This window comes from Coccidioides posadasii, chromosome 4, assembly GCF_018416015.2.
Source record: "Coccidioides posadasii str. Silveira chromosome 4, complete sequence".
NCBI classification, from domain to species: Eukaryota; Fungi; Ascomycota; class Eurotiomycetes; order Onygenales; family Onygenaceae; genus Coccidioides; species Coccidioides posadasii.
In genome coordinates, this window is record NC_089410.1 from 990891 (window position 1) to 1006405 (window position 15515).

Sequence of the window (15515 nt, forward strand, 5' to 3'; positions counted from 1 at the left end):
GCTCAAGTATGGAGTATGGAGCAACCGGATGGTAAAATGCAGTATGCGGGCTTGCCTCCAAATGCAAGGATAAAGCCACCATAACGCCACGTGCAGTAGTTAAACTCATAATGGAAAGGGAATAAAGGGTAGAGAAGAAATTTGAGTAGGTGCCGCTTTCACCGAGGCCCTGTCAAAGGATTGCGCGAAGCGTAGCCGCCGGAACCGCCTCCTCCATGGAGTCTCGCCCTCAACCTCTCCTGCGCCGAAGCAGCAGAAAGCGTACGGTCTGGCCCGGGACGATTCTGCGCTGCTTGGGATGCTTGATAAGAGCCCGCCATTTGGCTTGGAAGCGGTCTCGCACCCCCTGTTGCATTCCCTGTATTACTTCCCGGCTGACGAGCCGACTGCGATCGATCAAAAGGGTGGCGGGGAGTACTCGACGGCGAGGGACGGCTGGGTAAGCTCGACGCGGATGGCTTGAACCCGGAAGACTGTGGTGTGTTTGCGCCTCGACCTAGTCGCAGACTCGAGGTTTGCGGTTGCGCTGGGGGTGCAGAAGACGGTGCGGAGTCGCTCCATAGATCACCTAGACCACCGCGACCGCGGCCGGCTGGGGTACTGGTTTGGCCTCCATAGCCTTGGAAAGTGGCCTGTGTGGCGACGGTGGGTGGTGGTGGTTGTGGGGATTTCGGATCAGGAGGAAGCCAGGGAGGAAGACGGCGACCTTTTTCAGTGTAGTATGCCCGTAGGACGTGAGAAATGTGTGAGTTATCTTCATTTTCCGGGTCATCGGTTTCGTCGCCGGAGGAGATAGCGCGACGCAGTGACGTGAAGCGAGTGCTAAGGTTGGAGATTGCAGAGGAGGAGGTGAAAGAGGAGAAATACGAAGACATCTTTGCGATGTGATATAGTTCCTGCTTCGATGACCAACTCTTTCAGTTCACTTTCTGCGGCAAGTCTTCTGTTCCGCCGTCAGAACGGATAATTTCTGGTCACTGCACAATCTGTAATGCCTTCCAAGGATCATGGAGGTTGAGAACGGGACGTAGGCAGAAAAAATAACAAGTGGCTATTTTCGTATTGAATGTGATATTTGAAGCAACTCGGATTGCTATCTTGACGATGTTTGCCTGTTCAAGATCTATAATGCCCTTGCTGGTGGCTGTTTTGCATGGAGATATGAAGGGGTGCTGGTGGTGAAATTGAAACCGATGTCACGTCACACCAAAGTCATACAGGCCTTATTCACAACCACCGCCAGCAGTGCGTATCTCCCTGGCTAAAAAGCATGGATTAAATATTTACATGACTGCGAATGGCTTCGGACCCGTTGCCATCCTTTCCCTTTTTGAACCCAGGAGAGTTCCGGTCAATATGCTCTTCGTTTTTAAACCGTGTCACTAGATACTCGGGGGACCTTCGGGCATTGGGCTGGACCAATGTAAAGCAAGATTACCAGGTACAGCGGATGGATTGCACTGGGATTGATCACAAGGCAGTGTCGGCTAATGCTTCACTTCTCTCATCCTCCCCAGGATGGAAGTGCGATGTTGATTATCTCTCGGATCATCGACTTGCCTCAATGGGCCAATGGCGAACAGAATGATGAAGGAAGCTATCTCCAAGATGATATAGAAGATGATGATCCTGTGGGCATACCATATTCCTCGTACTCGTCTATTGCTGTCGGAGCCTACTAACACCTCTTTCACAGGAAATGTTGATTAGGCCGTCATCTATTTCGGGGACGAGCAAGGTAGAAATGGAATATCACATTCTTCTATCTCCGACTTATCAAGTTCCTGTTTTACATTTCTTTTTCAAAAATACCCCATATTCTGGTCCAAATGCACTGGAGATCGTATACGAGCATCTTGTTCCTCCAGCCTATCGATCGGACCTGAAGCAGGTGGGAGTGATGGGCGGGATTAGCATGACCGTGCGTAGATCCACGACAAGGGGCACCATTAGCCAGGTAACAAGCCGCGCGATCAAAGCTGATAATGACACAGAACCATCCGATATCAGGTATCCCAGTATATTTTATTCACCCTTGCAATACAGCAAGTGCCTTGCAAACTGTCCAAGGGAAGGAAACTCCCACAGCAGAAACATACCTGCCACTGTGGTTAGGATTAGTTGGTAACTGTGTCGGCCTCTATATACCGAAGGAGTTGTTTGCGTCCCTAAGAAATAACTCGGACGATTAACAAGTAGTCGTCGATAGTACTTTTTAAACAGCAAAAGCTCTACGGCTATCTAGGCGCTACCAATAGGACATATTTCTCGCATCAAGGGCTCCAGTTGAAGTGCCCTCTCTAATGACCATGTATCTGGCTTTACTCCTTGATTCGGTTCCAATGATATATGATACTCGATAACATGTGGCCCAAGAGGCAAGGCACAGGGAGGTGAGAGGCAAATTACCGCTTTCAAACTGGTTCATATTGTCTAAGATTTGGTAGCCATAGATATCATAGTCCAATGAAATAACAGTGCTATAACAATCCCCATAAACGCCAGGCCATATTCAAAGTTCACTTGAAGTAATTGAAACACTTTTCTATGCCCATCAAGATTATCATGCAAAGATGCTTTCTTTCGCCGGACCCTCCGTTTCGTATTCGATCTCGATCCGAGCGCCCTTTTTGCGTGGCGTAGGAGTAGGGGCTCCACGTTTCCTCTTGGTTCCGGGAGTAGGTTTCTTTCGCTGTGCATCATCTTCACTATCCTCCTCATCTCCTTCACTACTTTCTTCGTCGCTTTCATCCTCGTCGTCCTCGTCGAAACTGTCATCTCCGCTTCCCTCACCAATCCAGTCCTCGATATCCTCCAGGTCCTCATCTTCATCAAAGTCGCTAACGTATTCAACCTGACCAACGCCTTCCTCCTCTTCCTCCTCCTCCAGGTCTTCCTCAATACCCTCATCCAAATCTTCGTCACGTTCACCTTCGCCCTGGCGCTCCAGTCCCCTCAGTACCTTCTTCCAGATATTCTCTTCGACATTCAGTGGTCGATCACCATAAGCTCCACTCCTTAGACGCTCAATAAGCTCCCTTTCTATAGCTCTTTCCACCTTTGCAGCAGCTTCCGCCTTTCGCTCCCTGGTCGCTTCTCTATGTCTAATCTTTGGCGCAAGTTTCGGTACTATCTTCTCTCCTAATCGTTCTTCCTCCTTGGCAAGCCGTTTCATCCGAATGCTCACCTGCGTGAGGCGCGTGAGACGCTGCTTGCATTTGTGGATTAAAAATTTCGGCCAATAGATGAGTCGCTCGTCAAGCTGTTCCAGAGCTTTTGTGTAGTTCGACGATAACCGTATTCGCTCCCACCATTTGTTCGGCATATGAGACCGTTCAATTGTTTTCATATAAAGGTACATTGCGCCGGTCGCAGGATCAGAGCGCACGGTGGCGTAACGGGAGTTTGCCAGCGGACATGATTGACGGTTGCAGAGACCAGTGACGTTGTATTCATTTCGACAGAAGTTTTGTCCTTTGGTTGTCCTAGATGAAAATAGGGTCAGAATGCAGCCCGTCAAACATTCGCGACTGTGAGAGCTCATCAAGACGTCCTAAGCAAAAGGAAGTCAAGAATGGGGAGCTTACTTCAACTTAAAGGAACAAAACTGCTGGTTGATCACCTGCCATACAATTTCATCTGAAGCCATATTTGCGTGTGGTCTGACTACGTGACCCCAAAATATGCCTCGGTGCGCAGAAAGAGTGCGGATGCGCCTCCTCACAGGCTGATCAGTCCGGCAGCTGCAAAATTATTTTGATAAACACAAAAGTTTTTAAAGTTTCGATTATATAATATCATCATTGTCCACTCACGTGATAATGCACACCCCCTTAAAACTCAAATTCGACTTCATCCAAGCTGTCTTTCTCTCTCGACTTCCACCTCCCGTCGACCCCATCTTGAGAAGCACATTCTCCAGCTATTCTTATGTTTATATTGTTAAGGAAGAAAACACCAATGATATTACCCAGCAATTCTTGAATGAGGGATTGATGTTGTGTCGTCAATCCCTATGTACGGGAGTACCTACCGTGGGTCAAAACCATGGTGTATCTCGAATGACTTGTCCTCATTGCATTGATATGCCGGAGCAATATATCTCTTCCATTTGCCTGGTATGAGGCTTTGATAACAAGATCTGGTGTCCGTGACCCCCCCCACATGTGGCCGGTCCCTCTCGAAGCCAGTTTTAACCTTCCAGATACCCTTCCGGTGTTCTTTGTTAGAGATATTAAGGGAAGAACCATAAGTATTGGAGTCAATTTCTGCTTGCTGCCTTAGCATTATTTTCATCTGTTGTGAGATTTGAGACCGGTTTTATTACATGATGATCTGGCAATGTGAGTTGCTGTTCACTCAGTCAAATGAACATGTTCTCCCACTCTTTCTTGATCAATTCTCCCCCATTCACCTTAGGGGCCAGCAGGCATCGGGAACTCCCACCAACTTCAACCTTTTCGTTTTCTTTACACTCAAAAATATCCACATGCCAGGCACATGGATATCAACTTTCTGTATTCTTCCTTCTTTCTCCAGGAGTCTCGTGCATCCTTGATAGGTTTTGGCCTTACCAAAACCCAACTTACCCGATTTTTTTTCTAGCTCTTTTGAAAGCTGTAGCGGAGCCGCTCGAACACCGACACCTTGTTGCCCTGTTCACCCCAATTAGACCTTGTGGTATTTCTCAGTGAAGACATAATGGTCAATCATATCCGCACCAATACTCCTCGGGCCCAATTCTTTCACTGCCACAGGTGCCGACTTGACTTTGCCAATCGAGTGGAGTATAGTCGTCATATCAATAATTCTTTTGACCACCACCCTTGTAACCTTTGCCGGCATCGAACGGATTTCAATTCTTTTACAGGGCTCCAGCGGCACCTGGAAGCTTTTCATTTATACTGCGAACCATGCCAGTGGTTTGCTCCGTCTACCCAGGGCCTGCGGCAACATAATACTTCAAGGCACTTCATGTGTGTCACCTGCGGGGATTATTTTAACAACCAGCATCAGCTCAGTGTGGTGAGGCACTTACACATCCCATTAAATCCGGATCACATAACGCTAATTCTCCTGAACCTTCCAGCATGCTTTTGTCCACAGGCCATTTGGTGTCCGCTGCTTTGGCTGTAATTTTCAGTTTCCCATCCTTTCGGCATTGTATGGCCATTTCGAGTCAAGTCGCTGCCCTTCAGGCATAACCTCTGAGGATATCCAAAATATCGCAGCCGGCTATGTTCGCAACCTGGCCGACAGCAATGGTTTCATTTTCTATTGTCGAGATTGTCAACGAGGATTCAATAGGATGTGCGACCTTCTTCAACACTCAGAGACAAGAACATGTCCAGCAGGCTACTGGGGCGGTAGTGCACGTGTTGGACTGTTAGTTCAATACATGGAGATTCGCCTTCGTAATATCGTTGAATCCCGTCGTGCGGCACCCACCAATGGGGATCCTACAGCTAAGGAGGAGGTTCAAAATGAAAAAGGCGAGGCGAATGATGCTCGCTGTCCTGCATACTCAATTCCTTCTATCATTATAAGCAAGGTCCCGGATGACAGCTAACTTGTCCTTCAATAGTCATCTCTTGCTGTCCAGGTTCTTCGCTTATCCTTCCTGTGATTTAGGTCCTTCCACCGGAGAAATTTTTGGTCTTTAGGGCCCCTGGATTTTCTGCCTTTAAGGATGGATGTGCATGCTTTCGCTCCCTTAATGTAAAAATTTCTTAAAAAAATGTCTTTCTGTGATAATGATAATCAGTTTCGCTTCTTTCATTTTTCTTCACTCAGATTTGGATTTTAACCAAAGCTTAAGGTTATTTAAGGGTCATCTTCCCTTCTAAAGGGCCCACATCCTTTTCCAGGCACTGATGATTACAAAGTTAGATCATTGATTCTCAGATGGCTTGACTTTGTTGGAAATACCTCCTTGAAAGGTATGGAGTACAGAGAGAGACGATAAGCTCTCCTTAGGCAAAAAGAGGTATGGTTAATCCTGGCTTCGGATTTATGCTGCTAAAGATCAAATGATGTCTTATTAACAAGGCTAGGAAGTAAACAAGTCCAAGACCTCAAAGGCTATCCATGACCTTTGCGACTGCAACAGCCTTTTCTTCACCAAATCTGCCTGTAATGATCTGAACACAGATCGGCATGCCCTTCACAAGATCCAAATCATCTGCGTTAGGAGCAAATGTTAGCTCTAATATCTTCATATCTCCCATTTGAGTATTGTCACTTACATTGCTGGTGATTAAATGCATCGGATTCATTCCTTGGCTTATAGTTCTTCCATTCATCACCTGGAACATCGAGGGATGGATCTACTTTAGTCACTGGAACAGTGGCTACTGCATAGTCTAACAGGTTCCAGATAGCAGTATACCCAAGCCATTGCTTGCTTTCGACCCAGGTTTTCGGGGTATAGCCGACCCAGGGCAACACAGGCATGATCAGCGCATCGATGCCAGATTCATTCCATTGACTGAGGAATTCCGTGCGATACTCGTGCTTCTGCTTGTCGAGCTTTTAAGATTCGGGAAAAGTCAGTAACTAGCGCTACACAGGATTGAATGAAAAGTGAGGTAATGGAATAAGCACCTCTTGACGTTCAGCTCGGGTTAGGTTATCCTTTTCCCGGCCAACTAGCATTCCTTGGATGAGTGGCTCATTGACCAATTTACATAATCTTTCACATTCGGCTCCACCGTCCGCGAGGACGGCTTTGAGCCATAAATGGAGGCCCTTGACGTGGGAAGATGTGTCCCACTCCACAACTACCAAAGGCGATATATGTTAGCCGTTCGAATATTCACATTTGACCGCCATGAGACATACCTTCATGTCCAGCTCTGCGGAATTTTTCTGCCACTTCGCGAAGCGCGCGCGCCACGGGTGGCTGTGGTTTGACGACCCCGTCATCGAAAACAATTCCTATTTTAAGCGGGCGATCAGGGACCTTGGCGAGGTCTTTCCGCCATGGAATTGGCAGAGCTCGATGTTCCCGTTCCCAGGGTTTGTCAGAAATAAATGCGTCCATGAAAAACTCCAAGCTGTTTAAAGTGGTTGTCAGGGGGCCGGGGACCGGTGGCACGATATGGGCTTGGTTGCTCCTAAGAATACCCCGTTAGAATACAAGACCTTTTTCGAATATGGTAAAAGACGCATCATACATAGATTTCTCCCATGGGATGCGGCCGACGGACGGCATCATGCTGTACAGCCCTTGCAGCGTTGCAGGAATTCGAATAGATCCACCAATATCGGTTCCGATTCCAATGATGCTGCCTTGCGCACCAATGATGGCTCCTTCGCCCCCGGAACTGCCACCAGATATGAGCTTTATGTTGAATGCGTTCACTGATTGCCCAAACACATGGTTGTATGAATCCGACATCTATATTCTAGTTGTCAATAGCCATAGTTTTGCGAGGGTGCTGGGGCGTATGAACGTACCATGAGGGACTGGGGTATATTGGTCTTACAATATATTACTGCCCCCATTGAGAGAAGCAGCTCTGCCACGCAACCATTTCTTGGAGCAGGCTTGCCAATCATTCCAACCCATCCTAAGTCGATATTAGAAACAAAAGGATTAATTTGCTACAGCGGCAGAGGTGATCGGTAGAAAAATCACATACCCAACGTGGTATCTATTCCTTCAACGTCAAATCCATCTTTTATGGAAATTGGTAATCCATGTAACGGCCCTTTAAGCTTCCCCGTCTTCTCTAAATGTTCGTCGAGGGCCTTTGCGCAAGCCAGTGCTCGATCAAAGAACAGCTCCGTACAGCAGTTAATTAGTTGATGAGCAATAGCAGCTCTCTTGCAAAATGCCAGTGCAATCTGTTCGCTGGATATCTCGCGGCTGGCGATCTTAGACAGGAGGACTGTGGCATCTTGGATACTGGTTATAGCTTTCTCGTCTGGGGTGAGCAAATTAGAGGAATCTATGAACTCTTTGGCGTCCGCTACGTTTGGTGGAACGGAAGAGGAGAGATGCCATTCTCTGGGAATGGCATTCTTCTGCTGGGCTCGCTTTTCTAAGACGGCCGGTTTCCAATGAGGCTGTGTCATTATCTTCGGTGTAGAAGCGCTCCGCTCTATATCTACTGTTAACAACTTTTTACTGGGAAAACGTGAATCTAAGGGACGAAAGTCAAAGAAACCAAAAAATGAATTGCTATATAAAGCGCTTTAATCAAACTTGGAAGAAGAAAAACAAGGTGTATGCATTCCGGTCGTGTGGGAGATATTGGGGTTGACATGTTACGAGCTTCGGCATTTCGGTCGTTTGAGAGCATCAGCCCGGCGGGGTAGACCCGATTTCGGCTAGTTAAACACGAGCAGCGAGTGCACATAACTACTCTACACACAACTGGAACTCGAATTACCGTCATACTACGGAGAGTTGAATAGAAGATTTTGTATTTTCAAAATCATTATTGCTATACGGAATGCTAGTCACGAGCAGGCGACTCGATCTCGGAAGTACGGAGTAGATTACGGGCAAATGCAAATATAACTAACTAGTTAACTCTCCCGCTAATAGCAACGCCACTACCAACAGATTGGTTTTGGTAAAAGCCCACCTAGGAGCAAGAAATCTGCGGTCCACCCCGTTGACTGCCCTTCCAGTTTTAGTTAGGTGAGCAGTGATCTCGCGCGCCGGGGTCAAGGGTCGTGCGAGCTGGGTGACTAGCAGGGGATTCCTCACCCGGGCTCACCTTGCAATCCATCAGCTGTAGCACACTAGTTTCACGTTACTCACGTTTTTGAGGAGAATGCCTTGCCCATGTGCGTAATTCTGATCAGATCCAAGTAGAAGTCTACTAGTTAAAGCAGCAAGCTTAGTTAGTTATAGACATTGCTTTTTGCGTGCATTAATTCTGTTAGGGATTTTGAACTCATTCCCTTTGGTTGATTGGCCTTTGTGCCTAGGTGGTGTATCACATTCAAAAGAAGCAATGTAGGCTAAATTGGGTTAGGGAGAGAGGCTTGGCAGGAGAAATTCTTATTATCTACTCCGTACTTTGTGCTCCATACAAGAAGCTCAAGAAACAGCCTTCTCAAGAACCATGCACGGGTGGCATTCAGGCACTCACAATAATGCATGCATTTGATACAGATCCAACCCATGATACTGCAACCAAGGATGGAAATTACCACGACGAACCCAATGGTCTGATTATACCTGGCACTGCTGTCCCAGCAAAACTACAAAAGGCACTTCTCCACAGTTTCATCACCCTCTCAAGCGCAGAGAGAAAGGAGGAGGATATGAGGGCAGAGTTGCAATATATCACAAAAATGTCCTGCTTATATGATGAGCTAGAAGGTCAAAAAGAAGGAAATCCAAAAGCTTGTCACTTCTCATTGTGGTTTGCCAAGCCCCGACATGGTGCAGGTGCCAGAAATGTGGGAACCAGACAACAAACTTGTATGAATACATGGGAGCTTTAACATCTTTATCCCTATATCTATCAACAACAGTGGACCACGGCTGCCCGCCAAAGTGGGATTAAGAGTGAGTGCCTCTGCTGCACAAAGTCGGTGAAGAAGCATTCCCTGGAAATGCAGAAGAGAAGGTACACTCCAAGATTGCAACATACATCTGGATCAGCAAAAACTGCCCAGATATACCAATTCCAAAGTTACAAGGATTTGGGGTTCCCAGTGGTCTCAGTGTAAGTATATAAACTTTTTTTTTCGGTGGGTGATGAACAGTGTGCTAATGGCTAGTGTGAGAGCAGTTCTTTAATCCCAGATGTGTTCCACTCTGGCGAAGGATCAAGTCTTATGTTTGGCAGCTCTATTATTGTCTACACGGAAGCAAGGCATTCTCTGGATATATCCCCCAACATAGACCTGTGCTTTTGAGATATCCTTACATCCTTGTGGACTGGATAGAACACAGCGATGCTCAGATGCGCTCTAATGTATTTACCATGCCGCACACCGAAGTGCAGACGCGGAATCTTTATCGAAGCATTTCAAGGATCATGATTTCCCTTGCAAAATTTCACAGCGCCGAATTGGTTCCTGGACGATTGATAACGATGGACGAATTAGCCTATCCAATCGTCCCATGTATTGTTATCTCCACCAACTAGAGAATTACGTTATTCCTTCTGGTATTCTATGGAATATGACTTACACGAGCGCTGGTAGTTTCTATCTTGACTTACTTACTGGCTACGACAACCGTCTCCGACATCAGGCGAATGCTGCTTTTGAGGAAGCAGATGCACGTGGACAAGCCAAAGACCTAGTCCTTATGCAAGCGCTCCTTCATCTGTTTACTGACCGGCATCTTCATAACAGTCCATTTGTCATGCAACTGGCAGATATGCATGCTATCAATATCTTTGTTGACGAGGATTGGAACATCAAGCATGTTGTTGACCTTGAATGGGCATGCTGCCTGCCCCTGGGGAACCTGTTGTCTCCATTTTGGCTAAATGAACCTGTTGTCTCCATTTTGGCTAAATGGACAAAGTGCTGATGGACTTGATGGCCCAGAGTATGAACAGTTCAAAGCATGCTATGAGCAATTTACAACGATATTTACAACGATATTTGAACAAGAGGAGACAGACACACCATTACACCACAAAGGAAGTTTCTACTCCTGTGCAAAAGTCATGAAGGGGGCTTTATATGATGGGCGATACTGATACCTGAATGCGCTGCAAACCCCAAAGGGTTTGTTTAACTGTTTCAGAACACATCTTCAGCCATTCTTTGACGAAGTACCTAAAGAGCCCCTCCGCGCAGCTGTATCTCCATATTGGACACCTGGAATGACATCAAATTCATCAATTGTGGAATCAAAGCTAAGAGACTATGCCAACTATCGCAAAGAGGTTCACGACGTCTTTTACAGTAAATACAGCGGAAAGGCATATTGATAAACTACAATAGCCAGTGGAGGAAAGAGCAGCAAGTCTGGACATTAGTAAGAGACCCTTGTATTCCCTTGGTTTTCTTTCCTCGAGGACATAGATCAGGGGACCTCGTAAATAAAGTTTTCGGACCTCGTAAAGTCACGTGATGCTGACTAAGGACCTTCAGTACTATAAATACCATACATGTACCTTTGCTGTTTGAATTTTCAAATTATTTACAGTTTTCTTCGCACACATTAATTGATTGGGAATTGATTATCCCATCTGATTACAACTCAAGTGCTTGATTTTGCCTTGAACCTTGATGAATATCTGAAAACCAATGAACACGGATATGCATATGTTGTTAATATTGCTGGTTGTACTCCGTAGTAGGGAGGAAGCAGAGGATATGATGCACACAGTTAGTTATATTAAGTGCTTATGAATCACTTGGCAACTGATTGATAATCAGTTATTAACTGATTGGTAACTGATTAGCAAATGATTGTGTTATGCACTTGTGTACTCAGGCAGGACAATCTCTCCACTGGCAACGCCCTCAAGATACTGTTGGTAGTAGGCCTATCAATTCAATCGTTTTTTAATCAATTTGCATCAGATTCCATCAAAATAACACATTTAACAGCTAAATCTACTCATATTATCGCGTGAATGAGCCATCTTCGCCAAAAGGGGCCCCCCTGCTTGGGAAATGCTTTTTAAATGCTTGGTAAAGGTAAGAAAAAAATCTTACGTGACTGTTTTTCTAGAGGTGCGTTCTGCTTAGTAAGTATCACGTGACTTTTATGAGGTCCACCTTGGCGTACATAAGGGGTCCGGGTCATCTGTTGTTCTGTCTTTCCTCCAAGTTTGTGCCTGGCGGCCGAAAGATGGTGGGGTCGCAAGACTAAAATTTCGGAACAACTATTCTGCGGTAAATGATAAGTGGGAATTGATGGAGGACTCATATGCTTGTCATTCACTAAGCTACCTAAAGGGGAATCTCGGCTAATCTATGTGGGTCACGTGAGCGAGGTGCTAGTTGGATTACCTAACAGGAATGACCCGGATTAGCCAAAAGAATTTTCAGTTCACTGAATTGATAACAGAGAAAACCAGCTTCGTGGCTGGTTGCGGCACTGGGGCATCAGACGTCAGAAGCCTACAAAGAGTGACGGACCATCAATGCAACCTGGAATCCCCCCACCCCTTGGCAACCTGTCCCTGGTCCTATGGAATTGGCCTGGAAAAAAGAGGCAATGAAATGGTGCTGTGTTGCAAGTCGTGTTCATGACCTACTACTTCAGGCCGGTGATAACACTTATTTTTACAGAAATGTGTGAGTTCCTCAAACAATACAAGGCATCACCGACTGGTGAATTGGCCTGGTGGGCGCCAAGGGCTGATTATGTAAATTTTGTCATGAGACAGCTGAGACCAACCAATAACTGTAAGTTATCCTGGTCTGATTGTTGAATTGGTGGGAGCTCCGCATGCTTGGCACACAGCACTAGTGGAACAATTGTTTTTCCATCACCTCGTGACATTCTGTATAGGCCCGTGTGCTTCACCTCCTCCCAGAGTCTTCTTCCCGTGATCTCACATTTCCCCTGGCTGAAACACCAGAATTCACAACGATCCAGCCCAGCTCTGTTTCAATATGGCGAGCTTTTCAGAAGATGATCGGAACACCATCAAAAAATATCCTTTAAACCACTCTCTTGATCAATTACAAGACTTACTTCAAGACACGGAAGACTCCTATACACCACACCTAATTTCTGATGATGGTGCTCTTGATGGCCTTGACGAGGCCTCTTCTGGATATGCATCCACTATGATGGCCCCAATAAAGGGAGAGAAGTAGCCCGCTTTGAAAAATGGAATTATATGGACACTGAGGAACTAGTGGATGCAAGGAAGGAAGTGATATCTGATGAAAGTGACTTTCTCAGAATTGCTGAGGAGAATTTCACTCTATACTACCAACCCTTGGGCTCTTGGGTCAATCAATTACGCCGGGTTGTCTTTCCTGATGGTGGGCGGTGGAAGAAACTGAACCCGCATCTCAGTTCAGAGATGATGGACGTGCTTCGGCGTGCACAAAGCGATTCGAATGTTGTAGACTAACGGAATCCACAAGCGAGCGAGCATCTCTACCGAACGAGCAACTAAATCACCATATTTTCAATTTCCTAACCCATCCACTTCAACGCGCAATTATGCCACCAATTCGCAAGAAAAATGCTAGAAACTCTATGGAGATAGAGAGAAGACTTGAACTTGCAATATCTGCTATTAAAAAGCAAGAAATACCCTCAATTTCTGAAGCTGCACGCCTCTTCAATGTGCCATGCTCTACTCTAGGTCATAGACTTAGTGGCCGGTCTTCCAGGGTGAATTTACGCGCAAATTTACATAAGTTGACCGAACCTGAAGAGAACCAGCTAGTTCAATGGATTTAGTCCTGGATAAACAAGGCATTTGTTGAGAATATGGCTAATCATCTTCTCTCATAATGGAATCCCACAAAGCTTTTCCCAGATTGGCAAAAACTGGGTTTCAAACCTGATTAAATGCTGTACAGAGCTTCAATGCTGGTAGGCTGGTATTCGGGACCGGGACGGGATCCCATTTCCCATTGAAGCTGGTCCCGGTCCCGAATTTAGAAACAGCCGGGATCCCAAATATGAAATCTTAGTCCCATGTCCCATCCCACCCAAGAGCTTGAGGTCCCATTCCTGTCCCTATCTCATAAACTATTTCCCGGTCCCATCCTCAAATAGAAAATTATGTCCCATGTCCCATCCCAGCAGAGAAAGGATGCTCCCATTTCCTGTCCCGGCCGGGTCCATAATGGGACCGGGACGGGACCAGGTTTTCCGGCCCCATTATGTCAAATTCATAGAGAAGAGTCAAACTGATCAAATTTTGCGTGGACTGTTACCAAATTTCATTACTTTTCCAAACTTGGAATAGATTGATAAAATTATGTTAAGACTGTTATCAAATTTCGTTATCTTTTGACAACACAAATGGGACCAGGATTCCCAGTCCCATCCTACACTTTACTGGTCCTGTCCCATATACAATATTGAAATCCTGGTCCTATCCCATTTTGTGACTTTGTCACGCCAGGTCCGGGGCCTGTCCTACTAGCTAGATTTTGATCCTGATCCCAATCCAATCCTGATCTCAGATCCCACAGAACCATCCCAATATGCTGTTAAACAACCCAGTCCCATTCTGTTGAGCTGAGCTTCAACCCGATCCCGTCCTTGGGACAGGAATTGGGACGGGAATCCGGGACCGGGTCGGGAAATCCCGGAACCGGATACCACTCTATTTAAAATTCTCTCTGCATGCCAGCACATTCATCACATCTTTTCCAGCCTCTTGATGTCAGTATTTTTGCAGTCTTGAAGCAATGGCATATGGGGCTCTAGTTGAACAGCAAATGCGGCTTGGATTCAATACTATTAAGAAGCTTGATTTCTTACTAGAGGCCTATCCTGCAGCGTGTACAGAGGCCTTCAAGACTCAGAACATTCAAAACAGCTTTATTGCTACTGGTACTAATAGCTCCATTCGACCCAGATCAGGTCATCCAGCGGCTCAATATTCAGCTAGAACTCCTACCCCTCCTACCCCCGCCCCCCGCGCCAGCAGATCTAGCAATTCTCAGTCATCCTGGGTTCTTCAAACACCTAGCAACCCTCGCCAATTACACCAGCAGGCGAATAACGTCAAGAATCTTATGGGACAGGGGCTTGGGAGCCCACCTCATGGCCTAGTGGAAGGTCTTGATCAAATTATCAAGGCCTGTGAATATGGGATGGCCAACGCCACAATAATGAAGAAGCAATATCAGGATATATTTGCTGCAAATGAGAAAGAGAAGCAAAAGTATACAAGATTTCCTCGTCGCGCTCGGGGGTTGGATTATGTTAAGTAGTTAACTTAGGTAATGCACAGCGAAAGATCGCAAAGCCCGAAAGTTTACTGCAGAAGCCTGAACTTATTGAACGCGGTTGAACATCCATAATATATGCGACGTCAGAAAGGATCTGACAATCAGGGCTAGACTGACAAAGTAGATATTTTAATTATTTTTTCCAAATTTCTGCTGCTATTGAACGGATACACTATTGAGTACGCTACATGACTTTGTGAAATCGTTCCAATACCTGACTATGAGACTTTCTGAAATGCTTCCACCTTCAAAAATTGACTTAACGAGTTATGGCCGTAGAATGCCTAACTCGAAGACAAGTCTTCTCTCTGAAGGTCCACACAGTCCGAACCGCACCACTGAATGATCGGTGCTCTCCTCCGAGGTAAAAAATGGTGACTAGACGTGAATATTTTCTACTTGTCACTCAGTTAGCACCGGACGGATACTCTGTGACGAGGAAAGAAATCAATTGGTATTCAATTGGCATTCAGAAACACGGGGTGCTGGGGTACAGCATCGCTAGATCTCAGGCTTTATATCTGATACTCCTATCATAAAGCCCGAGGCTATGTTTACCAGACTAGGTATAATCACTGCACCATAGCAATGGGCTTATAGGGAAGAGAACAATGAAAATCAACACTTACCCATGGCATTAATTTGATATC

The 15515-nt window shown here is 46.0% G+C and overlaps 7 protein-coding genes across 7 annotated transcripts; 4 read left to right on the plus strand and 3 right to left on the minus strand.

Annotated features, from left to right (window-relative positions):
* Window positions 1-158: 158 nt before the first annotated feature.
* On the minus strand, window positions 159-983 carry D8B26_007230 (uncharacterized protein; the record flags this gene model as incomplete). Its single annotated transcript, XM_003072060.2, has 1 exon — window positions 159-983. The coding sequence occupies exon 1, from the start codon at window positions 873-875 to the stop codon at window positions 159-161; it is 717 nt and encodes a 238-aa protein (XP_003072106.2). The 5' UTR covers window positions 876-983.
* Window positions 984-1297: 314 nt separating this feature from the next.
* D8B26_007231 (uncharacterized protein) lies at window positions 1298-2192 on the plus strand (the record flags this gene model as incomplete). Its single annotated transcript, XM_066125470.1, has 4 exons — window positions 1298-1441; window positions 1518-1631; window positions 1697-1921; window positions 1995-2192. The coding sequence occupies 4 exons, from the start codon at window positions 1298-1300 to the stop codon at window positions 2190-2192; spliced, it is 681 nt and encodes a 226-aa protein (XP_065981552.1).
* Window positions 2193-2388: 196 nt separating this feature from the next.
* Window positions 2389-3722, minus strand: D8B26_007232 (66S preribosome component MAK16). Its single transcript, XM_003072061.2, has 2 exons — window positions 3588-3722; window positions 2389-3485 (listed from the first exon to the last, which is right to left on the minus strand). Exons 1-2 carry the CDS (start codon window positions 3647-3649, stop codon window positions 2564-2566), a joined length of 984 nt encoding a protein of 327 aa, XP_003072107.1. The 5' UTR covers window positions 3650-3722; the 3' UTR covers window positions 2389-2563.
* A 1193-nt stretch (window positions 3723-4915) lies between these two features.
* On the plus strand, window positions 4916-5569 carry D8B26_007233 (uncharacterized protein; the record flags this gene model as incomplete). The annotated part of the gene is made up of 2 exons (XM_066125471.1): window positions 4916-5025; window positions 5090-5569. Exons 1-2 carry the CDS (start codon window positions 4975-4977, stop codon window positions 5567-5569), a joined length of 531 nt encoding a protein of 176 aa, XP_065981553.1. The 5' UTR covers window positions 4916-4974.
* A 429-nt stretch (window positions 5570-5998) lies between these two features.
* Window positions 5999-8079, minus strand: D8B26_007234 (uncharacterized protein; the record flags this gene model as incomplete). The annotated part of the gene is made up of 7 exons (XM_003072062.2): window positions 5999-6181; window positions 6246-6528; window positions 6604-6779; window positions 6841-7115; window positions 7176-7399; window positions 7459-7571; window positions 7644-8079. The coding sequence occupies 7 exons, from the start codon at window positions 8077-8079 to the stop codon at window positions 6075-6077; spliced, it is 1614 nt and encodes a 537-aa protein (XP_003072108.2). The 3' UTR covers window positions 5999-6074.
* A 4473-nt stretch (window positions 8080-12552) lies between these two features.
* D8B26_007235 (uncharacterized protein) lies at window positions 12553-12759 on the plus strand (the record flags this gene model as incomplete). The annotated part of the gene is made up of 1 exon (XM_066125472.1): window positions 12553-12759. The coding sequence occupies one exon, from the start codon at window positions 12553-12555 to the stop codon at window positions 12757-12759; it is 207 nt and encodes a 68-aa protein (XP_065981554.1).
* A 1444-nt stretch (window positions 12760-14203) lies between these two features.
* On the plus strand, window positions 14204-14764 carry D8B26_008427 (uncharacterized protein). The gene is made up of 2 exons (XM_066125870.1): window positions 14204-14464; window positions 14523-14764. Exons 1-2 carry the CDS (start codon window positions 14320-14322, stop codon window positions 14684-14686), a joined length of 309 nt encoding a protein of 102 aa, XP_065981555.1. The 5' UTR covers window positions 14204-14319; the 3' UTR covers window positions 14687-14764.
* The last annotated feature ends 751 nt before the right edge of the window (window positions 14765-15515 follow it).

Bases quoted from the DNA above. Each gene is read 5' to 3' on its own strand.
- D8B26_007232 (XM_003072061.2), bottom strand. From the start codon at position 3,649: ATGGCTTCAGATGAAATTGTATGGCAGGTGATCAACCAGCAGTTTTGT. The intron at 3,486-3,587 runs GTAAGCTCCCCA...ATTTTCATCTAG, and splicing joins TTTTGTTCCTTTAAGTTGAA to GACAACCAAAGGACAAAACT.
- D8B26_008427 (XM_066125870.1), top strand. From the start codon at position 14,320: ATGGCATATGGGGCTCTAGTTGAACAGCAAATGCGGCTTGGATTCAAT. The intron at 14,465-14,522 runs GTACTAATAGCT...ATATTCAGCTAG, and splicing joins AAACAGCTTTATTGCTACTG to AACTCCTACCCCTCCTACCC.